The sequence below is a fragment of the Ascaphus truei genome, chromosome 20 (assembly GCF_040206685.1).
Source record: "Ascaphus truei isolate aAscTru1 chromosome 20, aAscTru1.hap1, whole genome shotgun sequence".
NCBI classification, from domain to species: Eukaryota; Metazoa; Chordata; class Amphibia; order Anura; family Ascaphidae; genus Ascaphus; species Ascaphus truei.
Window position 1 is genome coordinate 20,513,930 of NC_134502.1, and position 23,365 is coordinate 20,537,294.

Genomic DNA, 23,365 nt, shown 5'->3' on the forward strand with positions numbered 1-23,365 from the left:
TACTGGGCCAAATTGAAAATTGTGGGCAGTGTTGGGAGGGGGTGGGGCTGGGGCAATGTGTGTACTCCCAGGTTGGGATTCAGATTTGTGGTTTGGGCTGCGTTTCACTAATAAGTTAGTGGCACACCCCACAAAGTAATCATTGAATGCATTTGCAATGTCAGTGGGGTTTGTCAGAGTAATATCCCCCTTAGTGATATTACTTGGTTGTTGATGGTTAGGAGTCTGGATTATATTGTTGATAACCTTCCAGAAGTTAGCTGGGTTTGATGTATTTTGGTGGAGATTGTCAGAGTAATATTGTGCTTTTTCGTTCCTTGTTTGCCTTGTGCACATATTCCGCATGCAACTGTAGTGATTGAGATCCTTGGTAGTTCCATTTACTTTGTAGCTTTTCCACAAGGTATCCCTGAGCTGGTAGAGTGCAATAAGGTCAGTTGTAACCCATGGAAGGTGGGCCCCCCGTACTCTTATTTTGCGTAGTGGAGCATGGGTATCGCAGAGTTTTAAGAACTCTGATTGGAAATAGTCGAGCGCAGAATCAGGGTCGGGAATTAGATCGATTCTGTGCCATGGGCAGTTGGTAAGGTCATCCAGAAACTGTTGTGGGTTAAAGTTTTTAAATGTTCTAGTGAGGAGAACTTTATGGCTTGAATGGGGCGGTTTAATTTTCCTTACACAGTACACTATTGCATGGTCACTGAAAATATCAGGAAGGATGCCAGAGGATTGGAGTCTGCTGGGGTTTGAGGAGAGAATCCTGTCAAGCAAGGAATGGTTATGCGATTTCAGGTTTGTCCGTGTGGGTTGGGAAATGAGTTGTGATAGGTTAAGTGACTTAAGTTGTATCTGGATTTTGTGGTTTGTAGGGTCAAGCCAATTGAAGTTGAAATCCCCAAGAACTAGCAGCTCACTCTTCTCATTCAGAGAGGAAATGGAGCCAAGAAATTGGGTGATATCAGTCAGGGATTGTAGAGGGGCTTTAGGGGGGCGGTAGATGCCAGCGAGCAAGATGGGCTTAGAAAAGGGGAGGCAGATTTTGCCAACTAGAATTTCAAAAGAGGATGGGCTTGGGGGGCAATTTAACAGTGTAAATTGTAATGTGTCTGCAATATAAAATAACACCCCTCCTCCTCTCTTTGACCTATCTCTCCTAAAAATGGAGTATCCCTGAATGGCGATATTTGCATCAGGGGTTTTATGGGTTAGCCATGTTTCTGTAAGAACAATGGCTTTGGGTTTATGCATAAGGCACCATGCCCTTAATTCATCCAGTTTGGGCAGCAGGCTACGGATGTTTATATGGGCGACAGATAGCCCTTTTTGGAATTTAAAGGTGGAATTCTCAGGGCCATGGGACAGAGTTGAAATGGGAAGACCTGGGTTAGGTTCAATATCACCTGCTAAAGAGATGTATGCACAGGGTTAATGAGGCCGACTATGGTTAGTGTCGGTCAACCAGACGGGTGTTTAAACAATGAGTGGTGAATGCAATATATCCTGCAAGGACAAGGCTCACGCCCCTGGTAGAGATCGTGTGGGCACACAGGGTACCTGTAGGTTAAGCAGCTCAAGGTGTACCAGAGGTTATACAGGCACACAGTGTAAGGAATCCGCTCCTGGCTATGATTATTGCTTTTGCAGACTTCTGCAATTGCAAAAGCTTCCTCTGGCAATCAATGGCACATGTGCTGCCTCTCATTGCAGCTTCTGCCCTGTGCTCCATCATTGGAGGATTACTCACACACCCTTCCCCTGTGATTGGATCTCCACCCTTTATATGTTGGGCTTTGGCTCTGAATCAGTGCCAAGCATAATCTCCTACCTTGGACGTTCCTGTCTCTGCCACAAACAGCCCAGGCCTCTCTCCTAGTGTTCTAACCTCCCTAGTTCCTGAGTATTCAGAGACCTGTTCCTGTCTCCTGTGCTGAAGCGTTGTTTAGCCACCACTGATAACTGCTGCATTCTTTCCTAGCTGTGGTTACCCTTTGGTTCCTAAGGTCTTCTGCTATCTCCATGCAGTGACCTGCCTTGGACTTCTGTGCTGAAGCGTTGGTTTCCAGATTCTGTACCGTGGTGTACTTTGGCCAGCCTGATGTCTCCCCCTGCTTAGACCGGCGTCATGGGCCGAGCCCCCTCCTCACGCAGAGGCCACTCCCGCGCTCATGCTCCTTAGCTGAAGCGGGGAACTCCTGTCTGCCTGTTGCCGATTCCTTGCTACGACTACGACCACCCGGATGTCTTCTATCCCGACCCTGCTTCGGCCATCAATTGTCCTGTCTTCTCCTACCCCGGATTTGGCTTCAATAACGACGATGTTGCCTTCTCCAATCCTGACCCTGCGATGTACGACTACGAACTGCGCACTCCGGATCAGTCTGCGTGGACTAAGGTCTGTGATTATATAACTCCACCTCAGCCCCGCGGTCAGGTCCCGGTTTGTGGCGAGCATCGGCATAACACACAGATAGTCAGCTGACCACATACACCGTTTCATTGCACAGCCAAGTTGTTTATGTATACACCCGGTAATTGCATAACTAAGGTGTACATTAATACACCAGGTATTGGCAGTGTCACTGTCAGCTGCCTATCCTTTTTGGTTATTTTTCTCTGGGGATTAATAGCAACTTCACTAAGGGGTGCTCATCAACACACCAAGCGTTCTCGGTTGAGCAAACCATCTGTGTTACATTCTTATAACCAATTCATTTTAAGATACCCATGACACCCATTGTATTTCAAAGTGAGTTGCATCTCCCCTCTTAATTATTACTCACTTCATTATTACTCATTATTACTCACTCACCAACCTCAATGCAGTATACTGTATACTGTATACTGTATACAGTATGACACACACACACACACACACACACACACACACACACACACACACACACACACACACACACACACACACACACACACACACACACACACACACACACACACACACACACACACACACACACACATAAAGTACACATAATATTATATTATAATGTTACAGTATATTTATATAGCGGCAAAAGTGCATACCTGTACTGGTACATATACTTTATCCCCCATACTGTACATTATACTGTATATAACAACCTAGATCATAGGTTAATTATCACAGTAATCCCCGAGCACAAAACGAGGGGTTTAATAAAACCTCTCCCAAGTGCAGGGATGACTGTCCAGCTGGGAATGAATAATAATATTATCCTGAAAATAAAACATGACATACAAAAACACAAATGAGTCACCCACCAAGGAGGGGCAAAGTTAACACATGACAAAAGTGAAAAACATATACTGTATCCCCCATACACTATACTGAATATACAATATATAAAGTGTATAAATGACAAAGAATACAATACAGGGAATTTTTGTGGCCTACTGTAACAAATGGTTGTTTTTCCTTTACACTGTAGGGCGACAACGCTTCTGGTTGACCAAATAAGGGAAGAGAATGATGAGAGGTGTGCCACAAGGGTCAAGTACGCTCTAAAGTAAAATCACAATATAACCACATCTCAGAGCAGCATCAAAGTGATGAGAAACAGATTGGGATGGAAATATGGACGTGTAAGGTTAGTACTGGACAGTACAGTAGGTAAAAGTGTGGTTTAACTGTACAGTACCTCTAAAATTATTCCTTGTCATTACAGAGCATATCTCATGATAAGGGACGCTAACAAGATCAAAAGAGAGGACCAGGCATGGGCATGGATCGAAAGTGGCGAGACTTTACAGGATTGCATCTTTACTGACGAGTCAACTGTATCGCTTGAGAGATTTGCCACTTTTGCATTCCAGAAAAAATGACGCATATCTATGAAGCCGCATCCAAAACACCCAGTGAAGCTGCATGTGTGGGGTGCCATCTCTAGACATGGACCAGGATGCATCATCATCTTTGACAGAAAAATGATGCACAAAGTCACATGCTGTTGCCTTATGCACTGTACTGTACAAGTGTACAGTATTTGGAGCATTTTTCTGTTCTTGTTACAGGAATCATGAATAAAGTATTTTTCCAAGAGGAAATAGTTCCCAACATTGTGGAATACATAACACGTGAATTCCCACCTGGTCACCGGTTCTTTCAGGACAATGATCCGAAACACACCTCGTTTACAGCGCATATATTCTTGCCAGCGGTATCAACTGGGTTAAGAAGCCACCGGAGTAAGTACGGTAACCGTTTCTCATTGTTTTACACTGTTTACTGTATATCTCTTTAACTAATTCTCCTTCTTTCCCACCTCCAATGACAGATCGCCAGATTTGAATCCTATCGAAATGGTCTGGCATCAGCACAAGGATCATATCAGAAAAGTGGTGAAATCGTCAAAAAAGGATGAATTGGCGAATGGCATACCGAGTTTTTGGAACAATGTACTCACCGTCGAAAATGTTATAAATATATAGATCATATTGCGACTGTGTTGCCCATTGTGATAGAGCGTAATGGGCATGCATCAGGAAGGTAGTAAGATACAGTACAGTACTGTAGTATGGTAAGTACAGGTACACCAAGTATGATACATTGGGGAAATGATCAATAAATTCAGTTAGATATAATTACACAAATAATATGATTTCCAGCACCAATTTGTGCACTGATCACACTTAGTTTTGTTACCTTACTGTAGTTCTATACTGATTTTTTTATTTAATTGAATAAATATTGACATTTTAATTGTTCAGAGCATTGTTCATCCAATCTTTGATGAGTAATAATTTAAGATATACAGGACTATTTACATTTCCTTACACTAATACCGTGGTTCTGAGTAAATAAATATTGCATTCTGCTGTTACACTACAGGCTTAGCTAGCTGGATAACTTTGTCCAGATAAATTAATACTTAGGTACACAGTGCATGTAATTGGGGATATAAATCTCTCCAATCTGAGAAGACCTTTTTTTTGATACTTTATTCTGTTTACCCTTAGTGCACCTATGTTTTTAATCATGAGGTAGAGCGAGTACACTCCTGAGGTTTTTTATATCTCCTTCTAATGCCGAATATCAGAGTTTCCACAGGAATCAGTGGCAGTGTGTATTCAGATTTGTATTGAAATAGTATTTAAAATACAAATTTTTAAAGTAAAACATCTACAGATAAATGGATAGAACACCTTGCAAAACCCTAACTGTATCTTACTGTACTTGTTAAATACTAGGACTGTAAGAAGACCAGCCAATGCCCTTGTTACATTATTCCATAGATGGGTGGTTTCAGTTCATGTTTCCATCGCCAGATTAGACTAAATGGGATGATAATCCATTTTCCCAGTTGGCTGCTACTATACAGATGTTGTCACTATCATTGTTCTTAGAGATAACAAAATATATCCTGCTATAACATAGAATATCACATAGTTACAATAGGATTCAGTGGAAGTCATGGAGCAGAATATCAAAACACATCCCAACATAACCCAATATATCTAAACATATCCAACATATACCAACATATCCCACCCCATTTCAACACATCGCAACATATCCCAACATATCACAACATACTGTATCCAAAAACATCCCACCAAATCCCAACATACACCAAAATACCACATCATAATTAACCAGATCCCAACATTTCCTGCTAGAAGAATCAATGACGTTGGCTAAATCTGTACATCTACACCAAAATATCCCAACACATTCCACCAAATTCCAACATATTCCACCATACCTGAATATACCCAACACATCACAACATTCCACAACATACTCCAACATATCCCACCGCATCCCAACATACCACAACATACCCCAACATATCCAACACATCCCAACACACACAAATATATCCCACCACATTCTGACATACCCCAGCATATCAAATTACAACATATCCCAACATATCTTAACATACACCAACATATCCCAACACATCCCAACACAATCCAATATATCCCACAACATCCTAACATACACCAACATACTCCAACAAAACCAACCACATCCCAACATATCCCAAATTACACAAACATAGCCCAATATAACCTACCACATCCCAACATATCCCAACATACACCAACATAACTCACCACATCCCATCATATCCTAACATACAGTACACCAACATATCCCAACACTTCCCAACACATCTCAACATGCCCCAATATAACCCAGCACATCCCAACATATCCAAACATACACCAACATATACCAACATAACTCACCACATCCTAACATATCCTAACATACACCAACATATCCCAACACATCTCAACACGCCCCAATATAACCCACCACATCCCAATATATCCAAACATACACCAAAATACCCCAACATAACTAACCACATCCAAATATTTCCCGCTAGAGGAAACAATGACGTTGGCTACATCTATACATTTATCTACAGTTTTATTTTCATCTTTTTTGCTAAACTGACATTTTTTATATAGTTTGGTGGTTTGTATAAGGATCCATTGACAAAAGGGAAATTTTACTCCAAATTACAATTCCTTCATAATTAAAAAAAAATCTGGGTAATTTTAAGTTACTTAGAAATTGTTAAACCGCTCATCCTTTTATTGGAATTTTTTTTTTAGAGGTATATATGAAATAATAAGGTGCATGAGGATAAATTGGAAGCACACAAAAGATTCCTCTTTTTGCACTCTATATTATATGATATATATTTTAACATATAAGACAGAAACGTCCTAGCAAAACAAATATGTTATGATCGCTTATTTTTGGCTTAAGAATCGGTATATTCAGTTAAAAACAAAAATAATAACATTTTATTACATCAAATATAATAATCTGTGACTCAGTGAAATATATACAGTGAATAATATTTAAAAGAATCCTCTATACTGTAGGTGTGGAGTGGATTTTTAGACTCTATATTTATATTTTACACACTATTAATCACATTAATATGTGTGTCTGTATAACTTTATCTACTCCGACAACTCAGTGTAATTCCCAATGATACATGTATGTGAAAGTATATTCTGGCTCAGTTAACTATAAGGAAAATACCTTCTATTACAAAGTCTGTGGTGTGTGTTTATGTACATATACTTTCTGTTGATCCTATATTGTTACCATATGATGTAATTTTAAGTTAGTTACTGATGAAGGGAAATCTGCCCCTTTTCCCAACCTCTGCACAACGTTTCTCAAAGAGGTGATGGGGGTGAGGTGGGCAGTCTACTGGGGGTGAAGGGGCTTTGTGTATTTTTATTTAGCACCCACCATGTATGCAGAGATACTATACTATACAAGACATTCAGTAATACAGGATATTAGTGCAAATAGGGATACATTAAATGTATAATACACACAGAGGATATCATCTATCCCAGACTGCACATCTCAGCACTTAACGATTGCTGTGATGCCACCTTTATTTTTTATATTTTTTATATTTGCAGTGACCTCACTTCTTTTCAAATTATGCACTTCCTTCCACCAGCCTCATCATGTCTCTAACTCCATTCATATATCTTCATCTCTCCTTCCTTCACCCCTTCTCAGTTCACATGAACTCCTTTCTTACCAGCACCCTCTGACAAGCCACAGCTATACCCACTTCCCTAAAAAACACCCTTACAAATAATCCTCACACATCCTCTTTCTATCCATGCTTCTCCTCCTTGCTTCTGGGGATATATCTCCCAATCCTGTTCCCTGCCTTATTTCTACTTGCTCTCGTCCTCGCCTCACACATGCAACTTCTACTCCTTCTGGTGTCAACCTCTCCAACCTCATACCCATCCCCTGCCACCCTCCTCTCTCCCATTCTCCTGTGCCCTTTTGAATGCTCGCTCCCTCTCCAACAAGTTCCTCTCTGTGCATGACTTCTTTCTCTCTCACACTCTGCTCCTATTTGCTATAACTGAGACCTGGCTTACTCTGCTCTGGAAGTTGCCCTCTCCTACGGTGGCCTTTCCTTCTCCCACACTCCGCGTCCTGGTGGCAGGGGTGGAGGCGTGGGGCTCCTGCTCTCCACTCTCTACCGCTACCAAACGGTTCCTATTTCTCCCTCTTATGCTTTTCCCTCCTTTGAGGCTCACACTGTCCAAATCTTCTCCCCTCTCCCTGTCCAAGTGGCGGTCATCTATCGCCCACCTTCCTCTACTCATCCCCCCTCTGCATTTCTCTCTCACTTTGAATCCTGGCTCTCTTTTTTTCTCTCAGACTCCCCTGTTCTTCTACTTGGGGACTTCAACTGCCACATTGATGACTCCTCTCTCCCTGGGGCTTCCTGCTTTCTCTTTCTAACCTCTTCTTTTGGCCTTCAACAGTGGACTGCAGCCATTACTCACAAGGATGGCCACTACCTAAACCTGGTTTTCACTAAAATCTTCTCTCTCTCCGATTTCTCCATTTTCCCTTTTCCTCTCTCTGACCATCACCTCATCTCATTTTCTCTCTCTTACTTCTCTCCATCTCCATCTCGCCCTCGTTTTTGCAGAAACCTGCGCACTATTAACCTACCAACTCTTGATTCAACTTTACACTCCTCCCTCTCCTCCCTTAGTTCTGATTTAGACCCTGATAACCTGGTCAAGAACTACTGCTGTGACACACTTTATTCGAGCAAATACCCAGTATGTACCTGGCAGATACCTGGAATGCGCCGATCCTCACCTCTGACAAGCCCCGTTGCATTTGCCTTCCCAGCCTGGGTTCATGCCTGGCTGATGGGCGGCTGATCTGTTAAATGATAATGATTAGGATTTAATAGGCTGCAATGCTTCGCGTGTCTACCAGATGGCATAAATTCATGAATTGTAATGCAGTATATATATATACTGTGCAGTATTGCAGCCAGCGGGAATAAAATGCTTCAATCCCTGTCTGGAAAATAACTCAATGCACTCGGGCAGAAAACAGTCACAAACCTCAATACACCCGGGTATACCCGAATTCGTGGGACTAGCCGAGCTCGAATAAAGTGTGTCGCCAGTGTACAACTCTGCCTTATCTTACTCTCTTGATCTTCATGCCCCACTTTCTCTCTGCCATCCTCGCCCTTCTAACCCTAGACCCTGGCTAAACTCCCATACATGCATGCTGCGTTCCTCCACTCGTTCCTCTGAATGCCTCTGGAGGAAATCTCATACGCTCGCAAACTTCATTCACTACAAATTTACGCTGTCCTATTTCAACTCTGTCGTCTCTCAGGCTAAACAAACCTACATTTCATCACTAATCAACAAACACAAGTCTAACCCACACCGAATCTTTTCTGTCTTTGACTCTCTACTCAGACCACCCTCGGCTTCCTCCTCTTCTTCCTCCATCTCACCTCAGCACTTTGCTGACTTTTTTAAGGAAAAGGTGGAATCCATACGTCAGAACATCCCATCTGTTGCCTCCTCCCATCCCACACAGCTTTCCAACTCTCCTCCTGCCTTTCTTGACTCTTTTTCCGCTATCTAGGATGAGGATGTGTCACTGCTGATCTCCTCTTCTCCATCTACCACTTGCCCTCTTGATCCCATTCCCTCCCATCTCCTAAAACCTCTTGCTCCTTCTATAATCCCTATGCTCGCACAGATCTTTAACTATTCCCTCTACTCTGGTACCTTTCCATCCTTCTTCAAGCATTCAACCGTTATACCATTACTCAAAAACAGCAAGCTTGACCCTACCTGTCCTTCTAACTATCGACCTGTCTCCCTCCTGCCTTTTGCCTCCAAACACCTTGAATATCTTGTATTCTCTCGATTGCTACACTTTCTCAACACCTATTCTCTTCTAGACCCTCTACAATCTGGCTTACACACTGCTCACTGAACTGAAACAGCCCTCACTAAAATAACTGACGACCTCCATGCTGCCAAAGACAGAGGTCATTACATTCTGCTCATATTTCTCAACCTCTCTGCTGCATTCGACACCGTGGACCACCCTCTTCTCCTTCACATTCTCCATACCATTGGTATTCGGAAGAAAGCTCTATCCTGGATCTCCTCTTACCTCTCCCATCATAATTTCAGTGTCTCTTTTGCTAACACCTCCTCCTTCTCATTGATCTCTTTGTGGGTTACCCTAGGACTCTCTCCTTGGACCCCTTCTCTTTTCTCTTTACACACTCTCTCTAGGTGACCTAATCACATCTTTTGGGTTTAAATATCACCTATATGCTGACGACACACCAATTTACCTTTCAACCCATGACCTTACACCTGCTATACAGACCAAAGTTTCTGAATGCCTCTATGGAATATCATCCTGGATGGCCATCCGCCGACTGAAACATAACATGGCAAAAACAGAGCTCCTTATACTTCCTCCAAAACCTGACCCTACTACCTCCTTCCACATTACTATTGGAAATACGCTCATTCACCCAGTATCCCAAGCACGCTGCCTAGGGGTTACACTTGATTCCTCTCTCTCATTTTCCTCTCATATTCAAAACGTTTCTAAAACTTGTCGCTTTTTCCTCCGCAAAATCACAAAGATATGCCCTTTCCTCTGTTACTCGACTGCTAAAACTCTGACTCAGGCCCTCATTCTCTCACGTCTCGATTACTGCAACCTCCTGCTTTCAGGCCTTGCTACCTCTCACCTGTTTCCCTTACAATCTAACCTAAACGCTGCTGCCAGAATCACTCTACTCTTTCCTAAATCTGTCTCCGGATCTCCCCTCTTGAAATCCCTCTCCTAGCTTCCGATCAAATCCCGATCTCACTCAATTCTCCTCCTCACTTTTAAAGCTTTACATTCTTCTATCCCTCCTTACATCTCAGCCCTAAATTCTCGCTAAGCACCATACCAACTCTTACGTTCTTCTCAAGGATGTCCTCTCTATACCCCCTTTGTATCTAAAGCTCTCTCCCGCCTTAAACCTTTCTCACTTTCTGCCCGCACCTCTGGAATGCCCTTCCCTCAATACTTGACTAGCACCTCTCTATCCACCTTTAAGACCCACCTTAAGACACATCTGCTTAAAGAAATATATGAATAGCACTGGATAATCCTGGACACATGATACATAAAGCTTGGACCCCTGCAGACGCACTTACTAAAATTACCTCCTAATGTCTCTGTACAGTACATTCTCCCTACCTACTAATTAGATTGTAAGCTCCTTGGAGAAGGTACTCCTCTTCCTTAATGTTACTTTTATGTCTGAAGCACTTATTTCCATGACCTGTTATTTATATTATTTATTATTTATATGATATGTATTACTACTGTGAAGCGCTATGTACATTTATGGCGCTATATAAATAAAGACATACATACAGTACACTACAGTAAAAGGCAATATTAGGAGGATAAAAGTCTATGCTTCCAAAAGATGACTCAATGGCTATTACTCTTTGGAGGATAAATCTTGATGTGCGAGTCTTGGTTATATTAATGCGATATGGGAATGATTCAATGTAAAGGTGAATTCATAGACTGTTCTTGAAGTTGGATTCCTAACCAGACCATATACATTATCTCTCATCTTTTATAGAAAGATGCTTCCCATTTGTGTCTCTATCCCTAATCTGTTTATATATGTGTATAAATAATTTGACAAAATACATTATAGCATAGAGTGTTTTCTGTACTATTAATAGATCAGTGACATTTATGTCTTAATTATTTTGTGTGTTTCAATCAAAACTTTTTTCTTGCAGCACGAGAACTGATACTTAATATGAAGATCTGCTTTTCCTTTAACATCCCACAATGCTCCGGGAGAATCAGACCACGGTTACAGAATTTCTGCTTCTGGGATTTCAAGCCATTCACAACTTGAAGATCTTACACTTCCTTGTCTTCCTTCTGTTATACATTTTCACCTTAGCTGGAAATTTTCTTATCATTGTCTTAGTGTCAACCAGTCACCAGCTCCGTACCCCCATGTACTTCTTTCTCAGTCACCTGTCCCTGTCTGATATCTTGCTAACCACAGATATTGTGCCTATCATGCTATATGTAATAATGGAAGAAGGGGCCGTTATCTCTCTCGTTGGCTGCATCTCTCAATATTTCCTATTTGTTGCCTCAACAGGTGCTGAATGTTTCCTCCTTACAGTGATGTCTTATGATAGATACCTGGCCATCTGCCACCCATTGCGTTACTCCGCTATTATGAACTTTACATTTTGCTGTCAACTGGGTTTCTGGTCTTGGTTCATAGCTTTAATATCCTCACTAAGTTTGGTTATTTTGATGTATTCATTTCAGTTATGTAACCCCAATGTCATTGACCATTTCTTCTGTGATCTTCCCCCTCTCTTAGAACATTTTTGCTCAGACAGCTTCATGGTGGCTACAGTAGTCTTCTTTTTAGGCATTTCTTTCATTATCTTCCCATTCACTTTCATCGTTGTGACTTATATCTGTATCTCCCTCACCATCCTCAGTATCTCCTCCATCACTGGGAGACAGAAAGCCTTCTCCACCTGTAGCTCTCACCTGGCCATTGTGTGCTCATATTATGGGACACTGATTGCTAAATATTTGGTTCCATCCAAAGGACAGTCATTGACTGTAATGAAAATCATTTCACTTCTGCACACAGTAATCACCCCGTTATTCAATCCCATCATCTACACTCTGAGGAACAAGGAGATCCAGGCAGCCCTCTGGAAATGTTTTAGTATAAGGCTACAAACATATTGTAAGTAGCATGAGATAAGCTACATTACAGTAGGTCAATCGTATCAGGCCATAACAATAACATACAGCCATGGCCCCTTTTATTCTCCAACATCACCGCATTTTTCCGGGATTATTTTCAGAATGCCACGCACTTTACCGCACTTCACCCCGTTCATGCCGCGTTCATACCGCGTTCATACCGCACACAGTATATTCAATATTACGGGGGTCACGCAGTAAGCGGCGGAACGGCACTTAGAAAAAAACAGCCCATTTTCCTGCCTGGGATTGATGACGGAGGTCTCAGGAGCTGATACCATTAATACGAGCACCGGAGCCCCCGGCATGCATCCGTGGCAGGTAAAATGCTTTTAAAGCCCACTTCATTAACTTAGCAGCTAACCGCTAAGGCAAGGAAGGGGTTAACCAGCCGTGCCAGGTTTATTGTTGTTAGCGGGGGTGGGTGAAGGGGGTATTTGCCCTTATTGCTTGTTTAGGGCTTGCGGGGGGATTGCGGGTGCACTTAACCCCTTCACGAACTTAGCGGGTAATACCGCTACGGTCATGAAGGGGTTAAGCCCCACCGCGCTACCCACCCGCAAGCCCTAAACAACCACCATTGGGGCTAATAACCCCTTCACCCAACCCCGCTAACCACAATAAAAAAATACACACACAACAGCCCCACACTAAATAAATAAATAAATATATATATACAACAGCCCTACACTAAATAAATAAATATATATATATAAATAAATATATAAATATATATATATAAATATATATATATACTGTATATATAAAAAGCGCACTCACAAACAGATTAAAAATAACAGCATTTATGAGATATACTCAATCGCCTTGAAGCTGTGAAGGGAATGTATCAGCCTGTCCCGTTGGTGCCACCTCTGGTGTATCCATTGGTTCAGCAAGGTGCACTGGAGCCACCGCAGCCAGAAGATGTAATAATCAGCAACACGATCAGAGACTCCCTCCAGATACACCTCCCACAGCTCTCACTGCTCACCAGCAGGCAACTGCAAAACCGGAAGCGACAGCTGTCCCAAGCAAAACAGCAACAGCTCCAAGGGACTCTCTATGTTCGTGCAGTAATGTCAGCCACAAACTCGCCTCTTTGGGAAATGCCCTAACAAATTTCGTCACTAAGGACTTCGTCATAGGGATGACCACATGGGAATTCAGGTTCAGAGTCCTCGAGCATGTCGGAATATCAAGAATGCTTCAAGAGACTTGGACAATTTTACGAAAATTACTTCGGAAGCACGGCACTTCCTTCAGGTACATGGGTCTGATTTTAATAAGCTCAAGGCCTTTGCTATAGAGAGGGTTAGTTTGAGAACACGGGGAGGTGATCTGGAGAAGGTACTGCTTCGTAGAGAGTCTAGGTGGATAGTCCAGATGGACTCAATGATCCCACGGGGTCTTAACGACTACCTGGGCTTCTCCATATTTTTGTAGCTTCCTATCTCCATGTCTTCCTCCTTTTTGTCCGTTCCCCCCTTTTTTTCCCCTCCTCTATATCCATTTCCAACTATTTGTAAAATCTTGAATCAAGTTAATTTAGGGCATTTATACATCTACAGCGTTACGATGAGAATCTCATACACCTTTCTTTTCTCTCCCCCTATTCCTCTTCTACTCCCCTCTATTCTTCTGATGTCTTCTGGGAGAGATTACTTCATGGAATGACAAGACTATACATCGCAATCTGCCAGGCGTTGTGTTTGAAGACTGATTAAGGGTCTACACATCCCTACATTTACTTTGGATTATTTCAACACTACTACCTTCCAAATGCTTTCTCAGACATTTTATTATTATTTTTTCTTCCTGGAAAGGTTTATGCCACACATTTGATATATCTAATTACGTTCATTTCTGCAAGTACGTTAGGTCAGCTGCCTGTAAATTGTGAGTCCACCGTTTAAATATCCTGTTATGGATCATGGGAATGTTCATCATTTGATGGGCTTTGGACTTATAACATTCTACTATATAATTATGAGTTATTTACTAGAGGACCACAAATGTACTTTCTAGAATAATGCTTCTCTTTATGTTCCTTTTTGTTAGATATATATTCAATTATATGTGGCAAGCTTTTGGGTATAGGTATCAATGTAGTTTGGATTGCATTATTATGAGTGAGAGCAACCATCTAAGCTCTCATGTATTTTAAATTGTTATATGTATGGAGGTTATCTGTGTTTTATCTATCAGATTTGTTACATACTTTTCCATTCCAGCCTACTCCTAATGTATCTATTTCCCTTTTGGATTTGGGTTCATTTATATATGATGAGCTATATCTGTACCCTGGCTCTCATCTATGTCGTTTTCTATACACTGAGGTTTACATAGTCAGTATCGCTTTAAAACTGAGGGCTATGCATATGAGCTTCGCGCATGCGCATAAGCTCTCTTCTATGCGTGCAGTGTCCCTCCAAGGTAGTGTTACTGTTTAACTTGGCCACGAATGCTGATTTGATTTCAAGAGGGAACCTGTTGCCAGCCCCTTGACAACATCAAGCTTGCGACACGCAGTGACACCCAGCGTCTACTAATGACGTCATCGCACGCATGCGCATTGGGTCACATCTACGACTGTAACATCATAAGCACTTTAAGGTAATGGGATTTCCCTAATTCTTTCACCTGGCTGACAGCGCTTTTGCCGGGTAAATTATCCTTTTTAAAGCTCATTCATCATCCTGCCTACCCCACCACTCCCAGTTGAGGGCATCTGCCGAAACACGTAGGAGTGGGTGCTGTAGGCAGGATACCCTTGCCTGTACCCTCCTAGGGACACGTAATTATGTTTTGAGCAATTGCTCCATGCTTTCTTCATGACACTCCGTGGTTTTGATGCTTAAGTCATATGTGATTTAGGGTATACAGTTTTTGGAGTGTGCCTTTCCGAGTTTTTCACCCATTGCTCGTATTATTGCACAGGTGTGCTTTACCTTCTAGGGATTACTGTTTCTGACTCCCGTGAATTGTGTATTGGGTGTTCTGATTTGTCTACTTGGTCAGAGCTTTTTCCTCCATATCTCAGCCCTTATCTTCAGTACTAAGCCTCCCTCTATTTGATACATTCAAGGGTATATACTCCTTCATCTGAGACGTTGTGTCCATTTAGATTTGCATGTTAGAGGATAATTGCCATGTTTTACGTACAGGGGATCTATGCCTGATTTTAAGTATTCTATGCTTTCTTTTATATATTTCTTGTTCTGTGATAGTTAAATAAATACATTTTGTAGTTGTATATTCAATTGGTATACTAGAGTGCTATTATTTCTGGCTCCTTTCTCTCTCCTTTAACATGATTTGGCCCTTGTAGCACCACCGACTTACTATTAAGTATTCATTATAGTCGGTATTTAGTCACCTCTATTTTGTCTTGTGGATGCAGGGTCCGTTCTTTCTCTTAGCATATATATATGTATTACAGCAACAACCCCTATACCCCCTAACATACACATGCCGTATATGCATATAAATGATACAATAGGCCGGTGGTGGCCCAACACCGCAGGCCTGCAGTACCAATTCTGTGCCCCCCCAAATTAATGTCAAAACACATACATACTGCTAAAGATATAACCTCCCCCCCTAACACATACTGTACAGTATAGTAATGGGCACAATTACTATTATTCACAAATGGATAATAGTGAATGTGCCAAATTTAAATACATTAAAAACAATAAATAAAATAAATACATATTGCACTCACCTTGTCCGTCTGCCACGATGAAGGCCATCCTCATCTTCATCACTGTCCATGCCCCCTCCGATGCTGCAAAACATGAACAAGGATAAAAACAGCCAATGCTCAGTAATGTCCCGTAACCCCTTAATCACCATAGCGGTTATTAACCGCTACAGTCATTAAGGGGTTAACCCACCCTCACCCCCACCCCATGAGGCCCAACCACCCTCACCCACTACCCAGCCAGGAGGCCTACCCACATACCCTTGGGGCCAATACTGCCTCCCCCCACCCCCAGTACCCACAATAAAAACAGTACACAGCCCCACAATAAACATCATTCTATTTATTAAATACATAACCCACCCCCTGTGCCTCCCCATAAATATATGATTTATTCTTTTACATACAGGGTTCATACCCCAGGCCCGCGTGAGTCCCCGGTGGGCCTGATGGGTCACCTCACAGACCTAAAGGTTACCAGCAATACGTTTCACACAGGTTCTGGATGCCTGTTGGTGGGTCCCGGCAGGCGCCATAGCCCACCAGGTGGTCTCCGCGGGTCACCGTGGGCCACAATTGGGTCCCCACGGTAGGCCCGCGGATGTCTGGGGGCCCCGGGTCAGATCCACCGGTGACTGAGGGGCCTCGGGTGGTTCCCACAGGGGTCTGGGAACCCACGGTTGGGCACTATGGGTCCGTGGTGCCCCCACAGATGTGAGGCCACCGGTTCTTCCCCGCACACTACAGGTCCACGGTGCCCCCACAGATGTGGGGCCACCGGTTCTTCCCCGCATGTGTCCCCCGTGGACCACGCAGCCTGATACCCGTGAGAAGCCCGAGGATACCGCAGGTGGTCTCCAGAGGTCTCTCGCATAACCAAAAGGAACCAACCCTATATGTAAAAAAATAAACCTGACCTATACATTAAATACATCAATCACCCCACTCCCCAACACATACAGTACAATAATGTGCAAAATAACTATTATCCAGATAGGGATAATAGATTATCTGCCCCTTATTAAACACATTAAGTACATAATAACATAAATAAAGTTCTACTGACCTCATCAATAAGAAGCCCCCATCGCCAGCAAAATCCTTGTCCTCCATTGCCAACAAAATAAATAGCCAATACATTGCAATTACATTCATATGTCAATTAACCCCTTAATAACCTTATCGGATAATAATCGCAAAGGTAATTAAGGGGTTAAGCCTCCCCGGCCCGATACCCACCCTTCACCCATTCATTAATACAGTGGCTTCATCATGCAACTATATACTGTATATATATATACACATGATCAACCAATATACAAATAAATGTGTAAGGGTTAACAAAAACATGCTCTAATAAAAATACCACTTCTCCATATCAGCCACAGTCAAATAAAAACATGGTAACTGTGGTGCTCAACAATTGTAACCAATTCCATATATGGTAGATAAGAACATTATGATTCCATAATTGATAGTCCAAGTAACGATGGAGTGCCTCCAATGTAATAGAACAAAACTGGAAGGGAGTAGTGACAAGTGGAGTCTGCCTTACATCCACAACTATGTACACAATAATAAATACCCAACCAGCTATATTATATATAAGGGACAATGTCCGTGGTAAACAGGAAATAATGAAGCACTGCAGCTCTTTACCTGTGTTAACAGAGCAGAGGAAATCCTTCTTCCTCTATCCAGAGAGGGAAAAAAGGCCAGGCCACTCCAAAACTGACAAAAGGGGTAATTTATTGCAAGCTAAACATACAGTGAAAAAAGGGACTAGATGAACACTGTGCTTCAATTGCCTGATTGGCTCTAGTAGACCATGTGACAGAGGCTTGGGGGAGAATGGATGTGACGTCATTGAAGCCTGTCACATGGTACTAGAGATAATCAGAGTAGGGATGTAGTTCCCATGCTCTGATTGGCTATCGTACCATGAGAGGCCGGCCATCTTTCTTTTCATGACGTCATCTTAAAGGCAATTGAAGCACAGCCATTCTGATTGGCTTGCATCATTGCCTTTAAATGACATCATCAAAATTATTTTTTCCCCCAAAATCACATGGTTTTCACTGCCCAATTAGGACCGTGGGAACAATATGATGAAAATGTGAAGTCATAGGCCCATAAAAGCCTATGTCGTCTCATTTTGAAGGCAGACACCGAGGAGGAAGGACCTCCGGAAGAAAAAGAAGACCAGTGCGTGGCCGAAGAAGAGAAGAAGAGCCCGGAAGAGAGCGGAAGAAGATACAAGAAAGAAGAATACAGATGAAGATGGATTACAAATAGAAGACCCCTTGATTGTTTTGGTTTATTATTTTAAGGTTTATTATTTTATGGTTTATTATTTTATGGGTTCCTGTGCGTGGTTCGAGAGTAAACTGTTCAACGGGAGTCGGTGAGTGGGTCAAGTAATGGTAAGTGAACAAAGAAATATATATTTTTTTTAACTTGTACATGTTTTTATGATTTTTTACATGTGATTTTTTTTTTAAAGATCATTTCTTGCCACTGTATGTAAGTATGTATGTCTAGATCGATATATATATATATATATATATACAGGGAAAGAAATGATGTTGTTTTAAAAGCTTGTTTTTCAGTATTTAAAATGATTTGGGTTATGCGGCTACTGTATGCATAAATGTATGTGTTATGTATTTTGTAATTACTGTAGATAGATGTAATTTTTGGTCTTGTACTGTATGGTGTACTTTAGGTCATGGTGAGGCTTGCTTTTGTATATTGTATTCTTTTTGGTACTTATATTTTGTCTGATGGTAACATGTTCTGTTTAACGATTGAAATAGTTAATTGTGTAATTGTTATGGATGGTATTTACATGGTTTTTGGATGTGATTAATGAATTCTAATTGATTTATGGTGACTTGCTTTGTTTAAATAGTATACAGTATTTGTTTGGATTTAATGGTACATTATTTTGTTTGGAATATTTTATTGTTAACATTGATTTGCAGAGTGAACATGGTGCATAGATTGTATGCATCATGTATACAATGTAAATTCAATGTTTTGATTGGCATTTGATGCTTTAGATTGGAAGATGATATTTGATTTGTTTCGGAAATAGGATTTTATTTGACTGTGGCTGATATGGAGAAGTGGTATTTTTATTAGAGCAAGTTTTTGTTAACCCGTACACATTTATTTGTATATTGGTTCATCATGTGTATATATATATATATATATATATATACAGTATATAGTTGCATGATGAAGCCACTGTATAATTGAATGGGTGAAGGGTGGGTATCGGGCCAGGGAGGCTTAACCCCTTAATTACCTTTGTGGTTATTATTCGATAAGGTGATTAAGGGGTTAATTGATATCTGAATGTAATTGGCTTTGTATTTTGTTGGAAACGGAGGACAAAGATTTTGCTGTGACGGGGCTTCTTATTGATGAGGTCAGTAGAACTTTATTTATTTTATTATGTACTTAATGTGTTTAATAATGGGCAGATAATCTATTATCCCTATCTGGATAATAGTTATTATGCACATTATTGTACTGTATGTGTTGGGGAGGGGGTGATTGATGTATTTAATGTGTAGGTCAGGTTTATTTTTTTTACATAAAGGGTTGGTTCCTTTTGGTTATGCGAGACACCTCTGGAGACCACCTGCGGTATCCCCAGGCTTCTCACGGGTATCAGGCTGCGTGGTCCACGGGGGACACCTGCAGGGAAGAACCGGTGGCCCCACATCGGTGGGGGCACTGCGGACCCGTAGTGTGCGGGGAAGAACTGGTGGCCTCACATCTGAGGGGGCACCACGGACCCGTAGTGCCCAACATGGGTCCCCAGACCCCTGTGGGAACCACCCGAGGCCCCTGGGACACCTGTGGGTCTGACCCGGGGCCCCCAGACATCCGCAGGCCTACCGTTGGGACCCAATTGTGGCCCATGGGGACCCGCAGAGACCACCTGGTGGGCCATGGTGCCTGGCGGGACCCACCAACAGGCCACCAGAACCTGTGTGAAACATGTTGCTGGTAACCTTTAGGTCTGTGAGGTGACCCGTCGTGCCCACTGAGACTCATGTGGGCCTGGGGTATGAACCCTGTATGTAAAAGAATAAATCATATATTTATGGGGGGGACACAGGGGGTGGGTTATGTATTTAATAAATAGAATGATGTTTATCGTGGGGCTGTGTATTGTTTTTATTGTGGGTACTGGGGGTGGGGGGAGGGGGTATTGGCCCCAAGGGTATGTGGGTAGGCCTCCCGGCTGGGTAGTGGGTGAGGGTGGTTAGGCCTCATGGGGTGTGGGTGAGGGTGGGTTAACCCCTTAATGACTGTAGCGGTTAATAACCGCTATGGTGATTAAGGGGTTACGGGACATTACTGTACATTGGCTGTTTTTATTCTTGTTCATGTTTTGCAGCATCGGAGGGCGCATGGACGGTGATAAAGATGAGGATGGCCTTCATCGTGGCAGACGGACAAGGGTGAGTGCAATATGTATTTATTTTATTTATTGTTCTTAATGTATTTAAAATGGGCACATTCACTATTATCCATTTTGTGGATAATAGTAATTGTGCCCATTACTTTACTGTACAGTATGTGTTAGGGGGGGGGGGGTTCTTTATAAGTATGTATGTGTTTTGACATTAATTTGGGGGGGGCAGAATTGGTACTGCAGGCCTGCGGATGTTGGGCCACCTCAGGCCTATAGTATCATTGATGTGCATATACTGTATGTGTATGTTAGGGGGGTATAGGGGTTGTTGCTTTAATACATGTATATATATATACTGTATATATATATATATATATATATATATATATATATATATATATATATATATATATATTTATATATAATTATTTATATATATAAATAGTTATTTAGTGTGGGGCTGTTGTGTGTGTATTTTTATTTATTGTGGTTAGTTTGGGTGGGTGAAGGGCTTATTAGCCCTAACGGTGGTTGTTTAGGGCTTGCGGGTTGGTGGCGGGAGGGCTTAACCCCTTCATGACCGTAGCGGTATTAACCGCTAAGGTCGTGAAGGGGTTAAGTGCACCCGCAACTCCCCCCCCACAAGCCCTAAACAAGCAACAAGGGCCAAATACCCCCTTCACCCACTCCCACTAACCACGATAAACCTGGCACGGCTGGCTAACCCCTTCATTGCCTTAGCGGTTAGCCGCTAAGGTAATGAAGTGGGCTTTAAATGCATTTTACCTGCCTCGGATGCATGCCGGGGGGCTCCGGTACTGGTATTAATGGGTATCAGCTCCGGAGACCTCCGGCATCAATCCCAGGCAGGAAAAAGGCCTGATTTTTTTTCCTGATACCCCTGCTTAGTGCAGAGACCCCGAAACGACCGTGAAAATACTGCAATACCCCCCGGACAAAAAAATACGCATCTGCCCGCGGTTATTAAAGTTGCGCCGATTCGGCCGCATTAGGATAAAGGCGGCCGCCACTGTAAGTAATGTAAGATAGAGTAGATGCAGTAAAGATCCTTTACAAACTGTAGTGTTCCAGTTACAGTATTTTGATATTAAGGAAAACATGCAGCAGTCAAGGTATTCCAACACTCTTATTCTCCTTGAGCATTAGTGCTTGATTAGGGCAGTGATTACTGTATATGGAGCTGTTGAATTGAAAGTGTATAAACATAAATACAATTCTAAGCTAATAAGTAGAGCTTGAAAACATTTAGTTAACTTTCTTAATAGTACACAAACAGAGCCCTAATACCCATATTTAGAATATAATCCAATGTCTGCCAGAATCACTCTACTCATTCCTGAATCTGTCTCAGCATCTCCCCTGCTGAAATCACTCTCCTGGCTTCCTATCAAATCCCGTATCTTGCACTCAATTCTCCTCCTCACTTTTAAGCTTTACACTCTTCTGCTCCTCCTTACTTCTCAGCCATAATTTCTCACTCTGCACCATACCGACTCTTGCAATCTGCTCAAGGATGTCTTCTCTATACCCCCTTTGTATCTAAAGCCCTCTCCCACCATAATCCTTTCTCACTGACTGCCCCACACCTCTGGAATGCCCTTCCCCTCAATACCCGACTAGCACCCGCTCTATCCACCCTTTAAGACCCATCTTAAGACACACCTGCTTAATGAAGCATATGAATAGCACTGTGGATAATACTATACACATGATACATAAAGCTTGGCCCCCTGCAGACACCCTTACCAGAATGCCCTCCTACTGTCTCTGTACGTTCTTCCTATCTACAAATTTGATTGTAAGCTCCTCAGAGCAGGGACTCCTCTTCCGAAATGTTACTTTTATGACTGAAGCACTTATTCCCGTGACCTGTTATTTGTATTATTTGTTTATATATATATATATATATATATATATGAACAAAAAGAAGACAGAGAGCGCACGCCTCATAGTGTAATACTGTACATTTAATCTAGGGAAGGGAATGGTGGAGGGATTAAAAGCACTCACAAAGTATAAGTGAATAAAAAGCAATTTGTGATAAAAATCACCACCGAGGCAGGCACCGTCTCGTAACGCGTTAGCAGTCCAACTGAAATACTCGAACAATGCACCCGACAGTGTCCATCCTCTGAACGATCAGTTGAAGTCCTCCACGTAGTGAGTGTGGTATTGGAGAAGGCTTCAATATAGCATCATACACACTCCGGCCATAATGCGTGCATGCGACGTGATGACGTAATGTCGTGATGTACGTCCCTGACGCATTTCATCACAATAATGCAACTTTATCAAAGGGAATGTTCGTGAACAGTGATGGCCATATCTATATACTGGAGTGTCTCAAATCTGATTAGTACATCAATTTGTAATGATTACGCCCTTAATTTGTAAGGGTGTAATCATTACAAATTGATGTACCAATCAGATTTGAAACAGGACAGGACATTGTCTGAAGACAAGTGAAGCCTGTTGCAGGGAAGCCTACCAAGACTCCTTGACAGAGACTATTTACAGGGGTACGCTCCAACGGGAAGCCCCTCCAGAAGATCCACCTAAGGATTCCTCAGAAGAGGAGCAGCAGATT

General features: G+C 42.1%; 1 protein-coding gene across 1 annotated transcript; it reads left to right on the forward strand.

Moving 5' to 3' along the window:
- Window positions 1-11,665: 11,665 nt before the first annotated feature.
- On the forward strand, window positions 11,666-12,610 carry LOC142471000 (olfactory receptor 10A7-like). Its single transcript, XM_075577801.1, has one exon. The coding sequence runs from the start codon at window positions 11,666-11,668 to the stop codon at window positions 12,608-12,610; it is 945 nt and encodes a 314-aa protein (XP_075433916.1).
- The last annotated feature ends 10,755 nt before the right edge of the window (window positions 12,611-23,365 follow it).

What these genes read in the sequence shown, in the direction of transcription:
- LOC142471000 (XM_075577801.1), top strand. Translation starts at nt 11,666, where the DNA reads ATGCTCCGGGAGAATCAGACCACGGTTACAGAATTTCTGCTTCTGGGA.